General features: G+C 46.9%; 1 protein-coding gene across 2 annotated transcripts in view; it reads left to right on the top strand.

Annotated features, from left to right (window-relative positions):
* The window catches only part of PMP22 (peripheral myelin protein 22), a 29,242-nt gene extending 14,288 nt beyond the window's left edge, over positions 1-14,954 (top strand). For both annotated transcript variants that reach the window (XM_079798936.1, XM_079798935.1), the window contains exons 4-5: positions 5,278-5,418; positions 13,655-14,954. In XM_079798936.1, the coding sequence (XP_079655062.1) occupies positions 5,278-5,418; positions 13,655-13,821 (308 nt within the window). In that variant the 3' untranslated portion in view covers positions 13,822-14,954. The remainder of the gene's footprint in view (positions 1-5,277; positions 5,419-13,654) is intronic.
* The last annotated feature ends 2,199 nt before the right edge of the window (positions 14,955-17,153 follow it).

Genomic DNA, 17,153 nt, shown 5'->3' with positions numbered 1-17,153 from the left:
TCTAAGTACATTCTCCTTTAAAACCTCTCATGGTCAGGCAATTAAAAGTGTCTTTCTTCTCTTCGCCATCATTTTCGATGGCCAAACCCAGCATTTCCAAGTGAGCTCTTCTTAAAAAAAAGTCTCTGATAACTAAAATTTGAAAGTTAAGCAGTCCCTCCCCCAACACTGCTTTACATTTCATTGTTCATTGTCATGTCCAAGGAGGGAGGCTAAATATTTGACCATGGAACCCACTTCCTCATTTTTTTTTTTTAATCAACTGGTGGGTAAGTCTTCCCACCACAATTCTTTGGGAAATACAGCCTAAGTGGATCCTTCTGCAGCTAGAGTTTTCCAACCAGGGAGTAAAAGGGGCCTTGACTTTCAGGTACTTCAGGTACCTGAGTGGCTGTATTGTGTTTCCTATAAATTAGATGCTGGAAAATAGTTAGTGTGCCTGTTTAGTTCCAGGGAGCCTCTTGCCTGGGAATGCAGTTAATTGAATGGTTGCGTCAGGTTTAGCCGAAACCCCTGCCTGAGCAGTTGGTGCTCACTAGCTGCCAGCCGTAGGTTCTGCCCTAGTTAACATGCCCCGTGCTCATGTGGCTTCCTCCTCGCTCTGAGCTCCAGGTCCACGTCTGTGGGCTGAAGGCCACGTAGCTTTCCACTGGGGCTCACCATCTGCAGGGGCCGCAGCAAAGCTGGCTGGAGGTCTGAACCCTATTTCAAAGCCAGCAGCTGGTCCGGATTGGGGGGGGGCTGCTGGGGTCCTGGGGGAGGACCTGCTGGGCCCCGCATGTTCCAGCGGGTGGGCGAAGCCAAGCGCAAAGGCCACATTGTTTAGGATGGAGGCCTCTTGGCAACTCAACTATTTCTGGAATGACATTCTCTCCGAGAAGTAAGGAAAAGGGAGACTTGTGTGACGGCCGTGGGCTGGGAGGTGTGAGGGTGGCGGCCAAGCCTTGTGAGTCCCGTGCCTTTGAGAACAGCCGAGCATCATGCTGATGTGTGGTGCTGCCTCTTGCAGTTGCGTTCATCCCCTCCGATGGCCTCTATCCCCACAGCTTGTTTCTCCCGTGGCCTCTTCAATTTATGTTCCAACTGTTCTCCTAACTGAGTCAGAGAGCTTTTCTGAATTGACCAGAAGGGGACTCGAGGGGAGTCGGGACAAGACGGGGTGGCTCCGTGCTGGCAATGAGAGTGCAGGACCCAGGTGCTTCATCCACCCTGGATGATGGCTCAGTTGGTTGGAGTGCCATCCCATGTACCAAAAGGCTGTGGGTTCCATTCCTGGTCAGGGCACATATCCAGGTTGTGGGTTCAACCCTGGGTCAGGGCGCGTAGGAGAAACAACCAATCCATGTTTCTGTTTCACATCGATGATTCTCTCTCTCTCTCTCTCTCTCTCTATCTCTCAAATCAATAAACATATCCTCGGGTAAGGATAAAAAAATAAATAAATAAAATGAAAGGGCTTCATCCTTTCTGGGCCCATAACTTACTGGACTGCAGGGCCCAGGCTAAGAATACAGCTGAGGGGGCAGATGTACTTCCTTCACTGCTTAGCTGCCCGTGGCAGGAATCTGACCTTGAAGTGAGCTTTGATCATGGAGCCACTCGCCCTTCCCCATGTCTCCTGGGGAGCTGGGTCTGCCTGCAGCCGTGGCCCATGCCCAGAGGCCTAAGTGCTCTTTCACCTGGCCCTCGCATGAGAACAGTAGGTCTGCAAAGCGTTTTAGGGCTTTTCATTCCTGTGCTCAGCACCAAGGATGGAGAGAAAAGGCTGCCACTGGGAATCCCACCATGTTTACGAGGCCCTGGGGAGGCTGGGAGGGTGGCGGTGGGCACTGGCTGCGTCTCTGGTAGTGACTGCGAACTTGTCCTGGGGCTTGGGTAGGTGTCTGCCCCGTGGAATTGGCCTCACAGTAGGTTTGCTCCGTATAAAACAGGTTTGCCATTGGCAGCTGTTCCATTGCATCCAACTAATAGTTATCTTCTGTACATCTGATCTGTTGGGCTATGGCAGAGGTTGGCACATGGTAGCCTGCAAATTAAAAATGTGGTCAGCGGAGCTAAGTAACAGCGCCATCCCTGTTCTAACCAGAGCACGTGAACGCCCGGGAGAGTCGGGGCTCCCATATCCTCACCTGGGACCAGGCCCCTGCGTGCCTGGAGCGTGTGGCGTCAGCTCTTCATCGCTGCCACGCTGGTCTGGGCCAGTTCCCCTGAGAGGTTCAGGCTGTGGAGCAAAGTCCTATAGACCTCGGAATCACCTTGGGGCGTCATGGGCTTCTCTTCGGGACAGTACCAACCGGGCTTTGGGATCTTTACCCAGCCTCCTGGGCGGATTGGCTGCGCTTCCTCCTGGCTCTCTGTTTACCCCTCTGCCCATCAGCAGCTTGAATGGTCAGCGGGTGAGGAAGGGAAAGTCCCTTCACTCCTCGCAGGTGGACCCAGTCCTGCCCAGGGCTCCACTAGCGCTTTGAGTTTTGGAATTCTAACTTCTTATTGACTGCCATGTCTTCTCTACCGTGTCACCTTTTAAATTGGTTTTAATTGTTTACGTATTACATGAAAATAATCTCCTCATTAAAAATAAATCAAATGATATAGGTCAAATGAAAGGCCTTCTAAACCAAATTGTCCTTCATTCTAGCTCCAGTTCCTGGGGATAACCATTGATAGGAGTTTAGCACGTCATTGCTTCCTTTTCCAATGAACACACACACATTCATGCATGTGTACCTATGTATACACATGTAGTTTTTTGGTGTGTATTTACATAATGACATAATGTTGTGTGTACACCTTATTCTTTTTTGTTAATATATTTTTATTGATTTCGGAGAAGAAGGGAGAGGGAGAGAGAGATAGAAACATCAATGATGAGAGAGAATCATTAATCAGCTGCCTCCTGAACGCCCCGCACTGGGGATCAAGCCCACAACCCAGGCATGTGCCCTTGGCCGGAATCAAACCCCGGACTCTTTAGTCCTCAGGCTGATGCTCTATCCACTGAGCCAATTAGCTAGGGCTACCTAGTTTCTTTTTGTTAATATTTTCCTGGTGCTTCTTTTGAAAATCTTTGATTTTTGACTTGTTTGATTTAGGTGTACCTCATAAGACTATACATAAGAATGATGTAATTCAAAATGAAATTCTACATCGTATAACGAATTACTTGTATCCGCTCACATATATTGTAATTGATGATGTAATTGGACATACTATCTTTATGTATGTGTTTTGCTTATTATGATTCTGGTTGAAAATCTTCCTCTTTAACTTTAGTCCCCAGGGGGTTAACCAACCAAATGGCCTGACTCAAAACAGTAGGTGTTCAACAAATGCTCATTGAATAAAAACTTCCTGATCTACTCATTCGGATCTGATTTGAGAAACAACTGTTGACAAAATATCTCAGTTGTAATGGAGATGGGACTAAAGTTCAAATTATTGGTAAACGAAGTTTCAAGAAGGATTTAGTTACATTATTTAGTCTAATAAGGGATCTTCCCTATTTATGTAGATTTAACAAAACCATGTAGGAGATTTTGAGTTTTCTCTCAATATGAGGTCTGGTAGAAGTTCCCGTTGTCATGGCAGTGGGGGTAAAGACTAAGGTGAGATCTCAGACCTGGAGAGGAAAACCAGACACCTACCACACTCCTGCGGGTGCGCATGAGGAACCCCCCCAGCAAAGCTGAGTCACAGTCTGTTTTAGTTGTGAATCTTCATTCCGTCTCAGATTTCTTTAGGTTTCTAGCTTCACCTACTGGAATGCTGGGTAATTAGTTTACTTAAAAATAATAAAGTGATGGCAACATTAGCTTTATTGCCGACGGTTCGTCAGGAGAACCACTGTGCTGGATACAGACAAACTTTTCGTTAGGGATATATAAAAATGAAGCCAGAATGGCTCAGAACCCATTCCACATCAGTTTCTTACCTTACTGGACAAAGAAATTGAAAAAATGAAAAAGCACATGTTCTGTCACAGTGAAAAGAAGGCCAATCTGCAGTCAGGCCCTCAGGGTTTGGCTGTGCCAATGGGCTCATCCAGACGTCCCCGGACATCTCTGTCTTTCAGGACAAAGGAGCTGAAGTAGTCGACCTCTCCTGTTCCTTCCAACTCTAAAGCTTCTCCTGTGCCTGGAAAATCTCATGGGAAGCTCCAGTAACAGTTAATCTATCCAGCACCTTTAAAATTCACCATGAGCTATGACTTGTAACCTAAACCAGGTTTATATCCAGTTAGGATTATAAACCCTCCACATCTCATAGCTGTGGATGCTGTGTTGCACATCAGTGTATTTTTTTCTGAGCCGCTGCACACTAGCCGGTTACTGAGCAGAGAGGATAAACCCAGGCCTCCTCCAGTTGCGTTTGCTTGGTTAGAGCCGTGATGCCCCAGCGCGTCTTTGGCACTTGGACGGAAGGACACAGGCGACAGGTGGGTGAGGCCCAGAGCAGCTCTGCTAGGTGGACGCCCTGGGTTTCCCTCTGGAGTGCAGAGCCCAGGTATGTCCACTCCTCGGTTGCTGAGATGACATTATTTGCAGTAGATGGTGAACTCCAGACCTCTTTCTTGCCTGAATTTCAGATGGAAGCCTGGAGATTTGATCTAAGGCGAGGGGGTTCCATAAAGATGCGGAAGTGTAATTCATGACCCCTGTACACATGATTTGAGCACAAACTGCTCTGTGCTGAGATTAATGATGAGGGTCAAGATTGGCCAAGAACAGATACAGCTTGGCTGAGCAAATGGGTCTTCATAGCTCTTCTCCATCAGCGTTTTCTTCCAATTTTCAACCATTTCCTTATTCCCATTCATCCCCAAGATACCTATATTCTTTGGGGAATGCTGACATTTTAAACAGTGGTTTTAAGCTATTCTTGTAATGTAGGGATTCCAGTAAGCCCTTCAAAAACCTCTGAAGTCGAGAAGAGAAAAGGCAGTGGGTGGGGCTCAGACCCTCTTTAATACTTACATACATATATGTGAGTAATACATTTGGCAGAAAGACTGGAAGGCAACTTAATACATTTTTATTTGAATTTAACTGCTAGTGGTAGGACTGTAGATATTGTCTTACAGCCCTTTCCTAAAATGTCCACAATTGACTTTTAAGAGGACAAAAGTGAATTGTCCAATTTTGCTCATAAAAGAGGGCTTGTGCAGCCTGGGAGGACTGTGCCTCTCAAGGGTCATGGTGCACCAGGCCCCATGCTCCTCGTGACAAGGCCCTCCCTTGGCCATGCTGGTGGTGCTAACCCCGTGTCTCTTCCCTCCAGAATGGCTGCAGTCTGTCCAGGCCACCATGATCCTGTCCATCATCTTCAGTGTGCTGTCCCTCTTCCTGTTCTTCTACCAGCTCTTCACCATCACCAAAGGGGGCCGATTTTACCTCACTGGGATCTTCCAGATTCTTGCTGGTAAGTGGTGACGATGAAGTGCATGCAGGAGTTGGGTCTGATCAGTTAGTAGGAGGGTGTGGCCCCGGAGTGACTGATGTTTCCTGACTCTGCTCATGGAATGGTTTTCATAAAGTACACATGTGTGTGCGTGTGTTTGTGTGTGTGCACACCTGTGCATATTCCTTAGAATCAGGGAACTACCCACTTCTTCATGGAATGGTGTGCATAGAAAATAGGAGTTAGGGTTCTGGAAGGAAGGTTTCTGATCCAACCCGACCTGTCACCAGGAAGAAAGCTGCAATATGGACCCATGATCAGAGTCCAATGCTGAGGGTATCAGTACAGCAGAGGCCAGTCCTGAGGATGGGTTCCTAGAGATTAGCTTATGCCCCAGGGAGCTCTCCGGCCTCAGCCTAGAGAATGGCCCTGACGCGCTGTTGAGAACAGCCAAGGCGTTCTCGGGTGTGTCTCTTACTCTGCGCAGCGATGAAGCCACACTAACAAACTCCTGCTCTCCTTCACTCCAGCTTCTCGGTTCCCCTGGGCTTGATTTCCTGTTGTCATTTCAGGTGTTTTCATTTTGTCACCATTGTATAACCTGCCATCATTTCCCTAACAGGGGTCCCTGACAACACACAAGATCTTTATCTCCTCCCTAAACTGCCTTCAAGTTCCCCTACTGGACAGGTTGTCCTATGCAAGAGTCCTAGAAGCCTCTAGTGTGGAGGGCGAATCTTCCGACTTTGTCTCTCTCTTCTGAACAGTGTCTTACTCTACCAATTCATCCTTTTGTCCAGTGACTGCCAATTGACTGAGTCAGCGGGACAGTGAGAGGAATAAGAGACAAATGTGGTGGGTTCTATAGCCCAAGTTAATAAATCACAGACTCCAGATGGACCAGAGGACATCTGGCTGCTGTGAGATGTTCTAGATTTTGGCCATCCGAGTAGGCAAATGGCATCTTGTTCTGGTTGGTTGTGAGAATGTCCCGGGTGCTGAGTCACCAGCTTGTGCTCAGGAGCAGCCATGTGGAGGGTTGAAAACAGCCCAGGCATTCTGGGTGGATGGATGGATGGGTGGATATAACGGCTTGCACAGGGCTGTATGGACGGACACAGCCTGAGGTTGAATGTTGATGACCTTTACTAAAAGCCAGAGAGTTACTGGAAAAAGCAAGTAACCTGGAGATCCACTTCCCATTAAATACTTAAATATAATGTTTCAATATGCACAGTATTAGGGTTTCAAAACCAAATCGTGCTTTGCACTTGCACAGTTTTATTATACCAAACCAAGCTCCTGGATTGTCACCAGCTTGGTGAAATTACTAACTACGCAGTAAGATCATCTGTAGGCATGCTAGCAGCAGAGTTATCATTACTCACTCTGTTTCCAGAGGCGATTTGCGACTTCATGGTCTGGGATTTCTTCGATTCACCATTTAAGTTTGATGGGCATTCAAACGATGATTATACCCACTGTACCAATGGATGTGTCCTCAAGATAAAGTAATATAGACCTAGGAAGCAGAAGTTTCAAAAATATTTATATTTGATCTGTACAAGCTTGTGACTCTACTGATGAATAAAGCTGGCCTTGGGGGGAGAATCACCTGAATGCTTCCACTCCCTCAGACCACAGGGACTGACTGCAGGTAGGCGCCCCTTTACATTTAGAGATGCACAATATACCAACATTGCCAAGGAGCACAAAGTCCAAGGTAGAAACTCTGCTTCCTGCATTATTTTCCCTTGGCCAATTTACAGTAGAAAATCCATGCAAATTTGCATCATTTATTATTCTTAAGGCCCCACTTATCTGTGATGAGTAAGAGCCTGCACCTTCAGAACTACTTAGACCAGTGATGGCGAACCTATGAGACGCATGTCAGCACTGACACGCGTAGCCATTTCTGATGACACGCGGCCGCATGCCGAGGATGAAACATTTGCTGCTCCTGAGGATGAAACATTTGCGACTAGAGTCTTGGAGTTACTTTTTTCCTCAAGGTGACACACTACCCGAGTTATGCTCAGTTTTTTGGCGAAGTTTGACACACCAAGCTCAAAAGGTTGCCCATCACTGACTTAGACTGAAAGCACTGGCTGAGAAGAGCCCCATCGCTGTTGCGGGGGCCCCTCCGAGCAGGCAGCCTGTCCTCTCCCGCTGAGCTAGCTCGGCTTTAAATCCTGTGACGCTGCCTCTGCAGCCACGTACTGATAAGGCCAGAGTTAACGACCATGAAGTTGCACATGCTGGCCCTGCACTGTTTTAAAGTATTTCGTTCAGCAAAAAGCTCTTAGGAGTTGAGGTTTTCTCATCTTCCGAAGTGTATTTACTGTCCATACTTGCTTCACTGCTTTGATTCACCTCTGAACCCAATGCAAGCCTTGTTAGAGCTCTATTAAAACCCCTGAATTTAAAAGCACTAAGTTGTTCTTCCTTTATCTCCTTCAAATCTGGCTGCTTATCTCTCACAAGACCCGGTTTTCAGTTATGAGTTTGTCAGTTAAGCTGTCCATATCTTGAATTAGAAATGTTGAGCCAAAATAGCAGTTGTAAGTTGTAAGTCCTATGAATGCTCTGTTCTTAACTGTTAACTCCAGCCAACAGGACCTGGAAGTTTGTCTTCTAGGAACCTCGGGTCTCTGGAATGTTGCATTTGAACCTGATGTAGGGTCTTTCCATTAAAATTGAGAACTAAACGGGTTAGAGATTTGACAGAGACTTCCTGACTCTTAATGTATGGCAACTTTAAATCAACATCACATGTCTTTCCCAATTCACAACCCATTAAGAAATCAGCAACTAGGGAGAAAAGTAGGGAAGGTTGTTGGAGTTGAGAACTGGGGACAGGCTGAGAAGTTACAGCTTAATGTTGAGGAACAGATCAGGAAAGCTGAAACAGACAAAAAACAAAAAGGGGAAAGGGGGAAGGAGGGGGAAGCAAGTAGCCCACAATCATGGAATGTAAATCGAAGTGTTCCTGCCACAGTAAGTGGGGTCCACGTAGGGCAGATGCATCCTCAAAGCCAAAAGCATTTTTAAGTGGAAGCCAGCAGACTCCCAGGTGACAGGTGCAGGCTGGATTGTCTCTGCATAGCTTCTCTTGGCGGCGGGGAGGTGGGGGCGGGAGAGGGCTAGCTGAGATCTTTACAGATCGGGCACCTTAGTGAATGGTGTGAGGAGCTCTTGGGCTGACTCAGGATTCAGGAGCTGTGTCTGCCTTGCTCCAGATTACAGCTCCGCGTGTGGTTATAGGTCTACCTGCTTTGCTGCATCATCCTTTCTCCATTTCATAATAAGCCACACGTCTCACATTTAAGAGCTGTCTTTCCTTGATTACATACTGCTTAGGTTGGCTGCTTCCTAAAGACATATCAAGCAGCGTCTTCACCTAGTTAAGTGCTTTTCGAGCTTAGCTGCACAACAGATTTGCCTTTTAGAAGAGGGGGTACTTTTTTTAAAAATCCCCGTGCTCAGATTTCATCCCTGGAGAGTCCTACGTAAGAACTCTTGGGTGGGGCCGTTCCCTGGGTGACTCTGAGGTTCCTCCAGGGTCTGAACCACAGTGTGTAGCCTTTCAACAGCCCCTAATCCCACTGCCATTTCTTCAGGGACAATTCTTCACAGACAGCTCCTCCTGTTCACAAGCCATGGATTCTTCTCTACCTCCTTCTTAGAGAAAGGCCATGCTGATCCTGTGTCTGGGTTTTGGTGTCATTCTCATTTGCAGAACCTGGAGCCACCTGGTCCCAGATAGTAGTTACCCTTGCCCTAGCTCGGTTGTGTTGGGTTGCGCTAGATGAGAAAAACATCAAGAAAGTCCTATAGGTACAGACCTGAAAAGGAGCTATGCATGTTTTTATTGACTTCACTCCTTACACCAGCCATAAGCTCTGTGCACGCCACATAAAAGAAGGCCCCGGATAACCTACTCGCTGGATGACTCATGACTGTGTTCCGTAGGCAGAATCAAACTCAGGTCACATGTGTAGTTACTGTTCATTGTCATTAAAAGGAACAGAAAACATGGGAGAAGGAGACGCCTGAGTGGGTTTTACTTGCTGCTTGTTTTGTTTCCTGTCAGGCTGATATAGGTACAGGTATAGGGCTTTAGGATGAAATGATTTGAAAGATGAATAAGAGCACAGGGCTTCCCCTGTTGTGCATGGATCAAAGGCAGCTTCAGTTGGGTACCACATTCAGCACCCTCCTTATGAGAGAGTCATTCCAGATGCTGCACTGGCTGTGCCCAAAATCTAGAATGCCGGGGGCAATGTCCTAGGCTGCAGGGCTCACGTGACTGCTGAAATGGCAACTGGGCCAGCTGCGCAGAGAAGACTTGTGTAGAGTCAAAGCTTTCAGCACGACAGACCACCCAGCCTCTTCCTGCCCCACCTTATCACCCTGAGGATGGGGCTGGGGAGACAGAGGCCCTCACTCACTCATCACACCACCACCACGAGGTGCCTTCCCCACTGGCTCCGGGTCTCACGGGCGTTCACTCTCCAGCCGGTCTCACTCTGGCTTCTGCTGCAGGCTCTCAAACGAGCTGCTTTGCAAAGGTTACCAAGGCTCACTTTTAAGTCATTGGCTGAATTCTTCCAATCCTTTCTGTACTGTTTTCTATTCACTATTTGAAACTGTTTATTCCCTTGGCTTTCACGCCATTACTGTTTTCCCAATTACCTAAGTTAACCCACCAGTCATGCCAGAACCCCCTCTCCCTCCTCCATACCCAGTTCACCCGATTCCTGCCAGCAGGTAGCATTCATAGATATTGTGTCCACTTCTTCTCTTTTACTCACTAACAGCATTGCAGCTGTGCAAGAGCCAATTCATGCAACTTTCTGTCCCCACCCCTACCTCTACTTTCCACACGGCTGTTGGGACGATCTTTCTAAAACACACATCTGAGCATCCTTTCTCCTCTGCAAAAGAGGTACTTCCCTCCTCAACTTCAACATGCCATTGAAGCCCCCTCTTTCCTGGCCTTATGAGCCCTCCGGCTTCATCTTGCACTGCTCCTCCTGTATCATGGGACACTCTTATCATCACCTGCTGGTGGTTTCCACCAAGCTCTCTGTTTTCCTTGTCTTGCTCATGCTCTTCCTGAATTCCCTTCCACCTTTCTTCACCTGGCTAACTCTTACACATCCTTTAGTCCCAGGTCAGGCACCGTCTCCCCTGTCAGGCTTCCCCAATCCCTGTTTTGGGCTCAGTGCCCATCCATGCTCTCAGAGCCTCTGGTGCATTTCTCTCACCCTCCCTTGAAGTCACAACAGACAATATTGGAAGTTTCTACTGACATGTCCGTTTTTGAACAACGCTCACCCCATGAACATGGGGGCTGGGTCTCTTTATCTAGAAGCTCTAGAATAGTGCCTGCACACAATAGGTATTCACTGCATGTTTCTTGAACCAATCAGAATAAAGATAAGGAAGTTTAGAGAATTCCCACCATCTCTTTATTCCTTTGCATTCGGCCCCTTGGTTGCTCCCTCCCAAAGTTTTGGGCTCTAATCGCTGCAGCTGCTATCATCACTAAAGGAGGCTTGAGATCTTCTCTTCAGGAGGACTCTCAAGGAAGAATTTTCTGGGAGTTGTTCAGAGTCAGCCATCCTGAGACAGGTAGAAACTCTTGTGAACTCGTGAATGGGCAGCACTTTTATGTTGTTTGGACAGGCTCTGTGTCCTTAAAATGGCCTATGCTCTCAGACTCAGGCCTCTCTCAGGGCATGTCACTACCAAAGCACAGACTGTCACCTGTGGGGAAAGCAGAGCACCTGCCAGTGTGTCAGGAGCTTCACAACCTTCACCATGGGGCCTCACCTTCACCATGGGGCCTCACCTTCATCATGGGACCTCACCTTCATCATGGGGACCTCACCTTCACCATGGGGACCTCACTTACCTTCATTATGGGGGACCTTCACTTATCTTCACCATGGGGACCTCACTTACCTTCACCATAGGGGACCTCACTTACCTTCATCATGGGGACCTCACCTTCATCATGGGGGACTTTCACTTACCTTCATCATGGGGGACTTTCACTTACCTTCATCATAGGGAACTTTCAAAAATTCATTTCCATGTACTGGCTGCTGAGAAATTGAGTCATAGTCCGCTTATGAGGAGCAATGTGTGACTTTTAGGGACTATTTTATGGCATTAACTGCTCTCGATTCCAGGGCACAACTATTGCTTTATGTATAGAAAGCCTTGTAATAACGTATTCCCTAAAATTCCAGTCTACTGACAACAATAATTATAAAGTGTGTATCCTCTCTTTGACTTTGTAAGTATCTAAGCTTGTTGCTTTTTAAAGCAAAACTTAAATTCATTTACTTCTGAGATTCCACTTGGGTAAATGTCATAAATTAAGCCATCTAGTTAGTCATCACACTTGTGTATCCTGCCTCTCTATATCCCTCTTGGTCGTTGATGGAATGTTTTCTCTTTGATGTTTTCTTTGCCAGTGAAATCTGTGTACAGCTGGTCTGCATGGCTACGATGGCATTTTCCACACCAGTGCTGGTTAGACACACCCCATTTGGAAGCCCTACCAACACAATACGCATTGTCCTGGCCTCTCAGCATTCTCTTTAACCTCCCTCTCTCCTTTGGTCATGCTTCTCTTTTTATAGCCCTGCCCTCACTGGGTAGCTAGGTTAGAGCTCAAGAGGCAACTTCAGTATTTCTTAAAGATAAGAATTAGCACTTTAGAGAGGTGAGTCATGGAGCAATGGGGGAAGATCCCTGAGGATCATGGACCTCAAGGCTAATAGTGTGTCCCCAGCAGATCAAAACTGTATCTCTAACACAGACTTGCCAGCTTCAGTTCCCCCTCTGACACAGATGTCCTCGCTGCCTCTCAGACTTTCCGTAGGTAGCGGGATCCTGGATCTGATCCCACTGTAGTTCTAAGACTATTGTGTGGCTTTCTCAACGGGGGCCAGTGGAGTAGGAGTGTTCTGCTCTGACTTGCAGAAGGACAATATTATCAGGGTAGTGAATGTGACAAATTCCAATTCTGCACTTTATTCAAACAAAGTTGCAGTGTCCCATCAAATAGCAGTGAGGTTAGATGTAGGTGGTCCAGACCATCGGGAGCTTTGGAACCGCAGGAATCCCACACGGCCTGCTGCATTCATAATAGAGTCACTCAGAGCCTTTCAAAGACCCTGCTTTCAGGGGGAAACAGAGCAGGCTTTGTGCAACTCCAGGCTGGGGTGCTGATGTCACTGGACCCCTCCCCACAGTGGGTTCTGACTGCCATGGTGGGCATGGACTATCGCATTTGAACTTACCTGCTTCACGAGGACCAAGGTGGACGTTTTCTTCTCCTTCCCACACCAAAGGGCTGCAGTGGTGGCCAGAGAGGGTGGCCTGGCCTACCTGTGTATGTGACATCGTTGTACCCTCTTTTGGATTCAAATCCAACCTTGGAGGAACCAAGAACTGTTGAAAGGGGCCCGGTGCAATGAGCTTGCCCTTGATAGTCTCCTCCCCCTGCAGCTTGTGTCCTCTTCATGTCCTGTCCTTCCTCCTTGTCTCCCCACTTTTCTTTTCATCTCCATATGTTCTGTCTGCTTGTTCATGTCTTACATGACAGTCCTGCTGAGGGGATTAGCATGGAGCCCTGCCCCTGTGCTCTGCCTGGAGCCCAACACTGTTGCCATGACACAACTCTGATAATGGTAAAGTGTCACTGCATTTTCATTGGCTCCAGGAAACGCCCCTCATTTGGAGAGTGGCCAGAGGTTTCCAGGGGCTCCCCCGCCGAACCATCCTTATAAGGAGATAGGCAGGTTTATCTTGCAACCTGAATTCTCGCTGACCACTCTGTGGTAACTGGGAATTGGTTGAGAGTTAAAGCAAGAGAAATGGGGCAGAAAAGATGGCAAAGATGATGGATGGCCTCGGTCACGTAGATTGGAAGTGGAGTGCTGATTGTTTCTCGTGTTCCTGTATCTTCAAGCCTCCTGCTGTCACTCTTGGACCCGGCAGCAGGTTCTTCCAGAGCCCTACATGCTCTCCACATGCAGTGGTCTCTGCCTCCTTGCAGCCCACGTGGGGCCTAGTGTGTGAGTGTGTGTGTGTGTGTGTGTGTGTGTGTGTGTGTGAGTGATCAGGACAGCGAGTAGTGTGGGCAAGGTTCCCAGGTCCTGTGGACCCTGTAGTCGGGGGTGGAGAGGGGTCCCCCTGTGATCTCTCCCTCACTCGGATTGTCCCTCTCTTTCCCCAGGTCTGTGTGTGATGAGCGCAGCGTCCATCTACACGGTGAGACACACAGAATGGCATGTCAACAACTCTGATTACTCCTACGGATTCACCTACATCCTGGCCTGGGTGGCCTTCCCCCTGGCTCTGCTCAGCGGGTTCATCTATGTGATCTTACGGAAACGCGACTGAGGTGCCCAGTTCATCTGAGGCTCTGGGCATACACAGGGGAGGGAGGAAGGAAACCTAAAAAAAGAAAAAAACAAACAAACAAAAAAACCAAAAAGCTAGCCGAAAACCCAAACTCAAACCAAACCAAACAGAGTGCAGTTGGGGGGTGGGGTTAGTGTGATTGAAGATGTATATAATATCTACGGTTTATAAAACCTATTTATAACACTTTTTACATATATGTACATAGTATTGTTTGCTTTATATGTTGACCATCAGCCTTGTGTTGAAACCTTAAAGAAATAGCTAAGGAACTTTACATCCTAACCATATAATCAAGCTCAGTATTATTGTTTTGTTTTTTTGTTTTTTGTTTTACCCAGAAATAAAATAACTCCATCTCGCCCCTTCCCTTTCATTTGAAAGACGATACCTCCCTCCCACTCCACCTCATTTAGAAAACCAAAGTGTGGGTAGAAAGCCCCAGTGGCCAGAAGCCCTCTCACAGTGGTGACCTGTGTTCTCACAGAGGCACATACTGCCCATGCCCACGCCCAGCCTTACGCTTGTGGACGAAACCCTCAAACTGGAGCCCTTGGCAAAATCACGGCTGTGGCTTTGGAGTGCTCACCCCTGAGGTGGGTGTCCTGGTCACAGGTCTAGATGAGAAATCAGTGACAAAAAAACCTATGAAATGGTGCTATGTATTTACCATTCCTTATTATCACTAATCTTCTAAACTACTCACTGGAAATTCAATTAACAATTTTACACCATAAAGTAGAATGGAGACTGAATAATTCTGTGTAATATAAATGGTTTATAACTGCCTTTGTACCTGGCTGGGCTGCTATCATTACTCTGATAATAAGTCATAAACACAGCTTTATCACTCCCACTTGTTCCTGCGGTCAGAGGGTCAGGACGAGTCTCTAGACCCTTGCGGCCATGAGTTTCCAGGGCTCCGCTGGGTCTAGGCTGTTCTCTGTCTCCAAGGACTGTCTGGCAATGACTTGTATTGGCCACCAACTGTAGATGTATATATGGTGCCCTTCTGATGCTAAGACTCCAGACCTCTTTGTTTTTGCTTCGCTTTTTCTGATTTTATATCAACTGTGTGGACTAAGATGCATTAAAATAAACATCAGAGTAACTCACTGATCTCTCTTGGGTTTCTGTGGGGACCTGGGTGTGAGTGTGAGTGTGAGTGTGAGGTGCATGTCGGAGTGGAGGGGAGCACTTCAGTGGAAAGGAAGTTGAGCAGTTTGGTCCCCAAAGCATAGCTTTGTACATGCCTTCCAGAGCCTGTGCAGATGTCTGCTGATTGCATAGGGCCCATAACTTCAGTGCAAACGGTAATGGTGAATGGACTGGAGTTCCTTTAGTCAGCCCCCTCTCGTACTCTGCTCTCTGATGACCGACATGGGGACCACAGCGCTACTCATGCGCTCACCTAGTGAGGAATGTTAGCATGAACAGCTCAGATCCCTACCCTTGAGAAAGAAGGGCAGTGTGATATGGCGGAAAGTCTGCATGATGGTGAGTTGAGGTCAGACTCAGATAAAACATTGGTTGGCATCAGCTGAGCTCCTAACACTGTCCTGAGGGAGAGAAAGGGTGACCATGTCATCCTCCGGGTTCTGGGCTGTGTCTCACTCGTACTTTTGCCCATTGACCTTTTATTGTGCATCTGCGATATACCAGGTTAATGATGCATTTAATACTCTTCAATATGTATTGAGCACCTATGTTGAGCCATAGGTCAAGAGCAAATAATACAATTCTCAATCTCAAAAGGTCACATTTTAGTGAGAGGCACAAGCATTATAATTGAAGAGCATAGAAATTAGGCAGCCTGGATTTCAGTCTGCCCTTTGCACCTTACCAGCTGTCTGAGGTTGGACATGTTACTTAAATGAAGATGCCAAGTCGTGTTGATGATATTGTAGAGGCCAAAAGGAGATAGTGAGTGTGAGATACTTGGCATGGTGATGGTGGATAGAAAGTATCCTATAAATTAGTGTTTATCACAAATGTTACGATAGAGGCGTGGGAGAAGATGTTGATTGTTCTGGGGAATCTCAGGATTGGGCTGCACATTAGAATCTCCATGCTGGGCCCACTCCAGATTCCGATCCCTGTGTCTGGGGGCACCCTCCCTGCTGGTGATGGCAGTGTACAGCCAGGGTGACAGCCTCTATGACTCACTGATTATGAGATTTTTATGAGCTAAGGTAGCACCTGTGAAGTACAGAGTCTGGCTCTGTAGGTCTGGGGTGGGGGTTGGGGTTCTGTGTTTCCAGGTAGAGCCTGAACCATGCTGGTGCTGCTGGTCACACCTGAGTAGCAAGGACCTAGAAGGACGCCCCTGGCAGGCTCCCCATGCTCTCCTGCCCTTGGACATGTATGATGTAGGGCTTCTTCCTTCTGAGGGTCTCCATGGTGACCGGCACACTCTGCCTCTGCCTCGGACTGATTGGTTCAGTGGCACAGATGGCCACGAAATGCACGTGAGACACAGGCGACTGAGAAGCTGGGAATCTTACTTCCAAGCTCATGCTTTGCAAATGTGTACAGGCATACCTCAGGGACTGTGGGTCAGTGCCGGACCACTGCAGTACATCGAGTCCACCGTTCTGCTGGTGAGGCTTTTGCCTTTAATTTGTAAGAAAAGACAACATCTGCGAAGTGCAATAAAATGAGGACGGCCTGCACTTGTATTTCATAAACTTTCTTTTATAGACCATAAAGAAGGACATTTCATAATGATAAAAAGCTCAATACACCAGGAAGGTGTAACAGTTGTCAACATATATGCACCTACTATTAGTACACCAAAATATATAAAGCAAAAACTGACAAAAACGAAGGGAAAATAGACAAATAATAAGTGTTGGAGACCTAAATACTCCATTCATGGGGTAAACAACTGAACAGAAAATCAACAAAGAAATAAAATACTTGAAAATCCCTCTGAAACAATTGGATTTAAAAGAAATCTGTAGAACATTCCACCTAACAACCACAGAAGATATATTCTTCTCACATGTACACAGATTCAGCCTCCAAGATATGTCACATGTAAGGCCATAGGACAAATCTCAATAAATTTAAGAGATTAAAAATAACACAAAGTTCTTTTCCCACAATAGGAAGAAATTAGGAATCAATAGCCGGGGAAAAACTGAGAAATAAATATGTGGAAATTAAATAGCACACTACTAAATAATAAGTTAAAGAAGAAATCAAAAGAAAAATCAGAAAAATACTTTGAGATAAATGAAAATGAAGAAATAACATGTCAAAACTTAGGGGAGGCAGCTAAAGCAGTGGTTAAAGTGAAATTTATAGTT

This window comes from Cnephaeus nilssonii (genome assembly GCF_951640355.1).
Source record: "Cnephaeus nilssonii genome assembly, chromosome: 19".
NCBI lineage: Eukaryota > Metazoa > Chordata > Mammalia > Chiroptera > Vespertilionidae > Cnephaeus > Cnephaeus nilssonii.
This window is presented reverse-complemented; position numbering and strand designations above follow the sequence as displayed.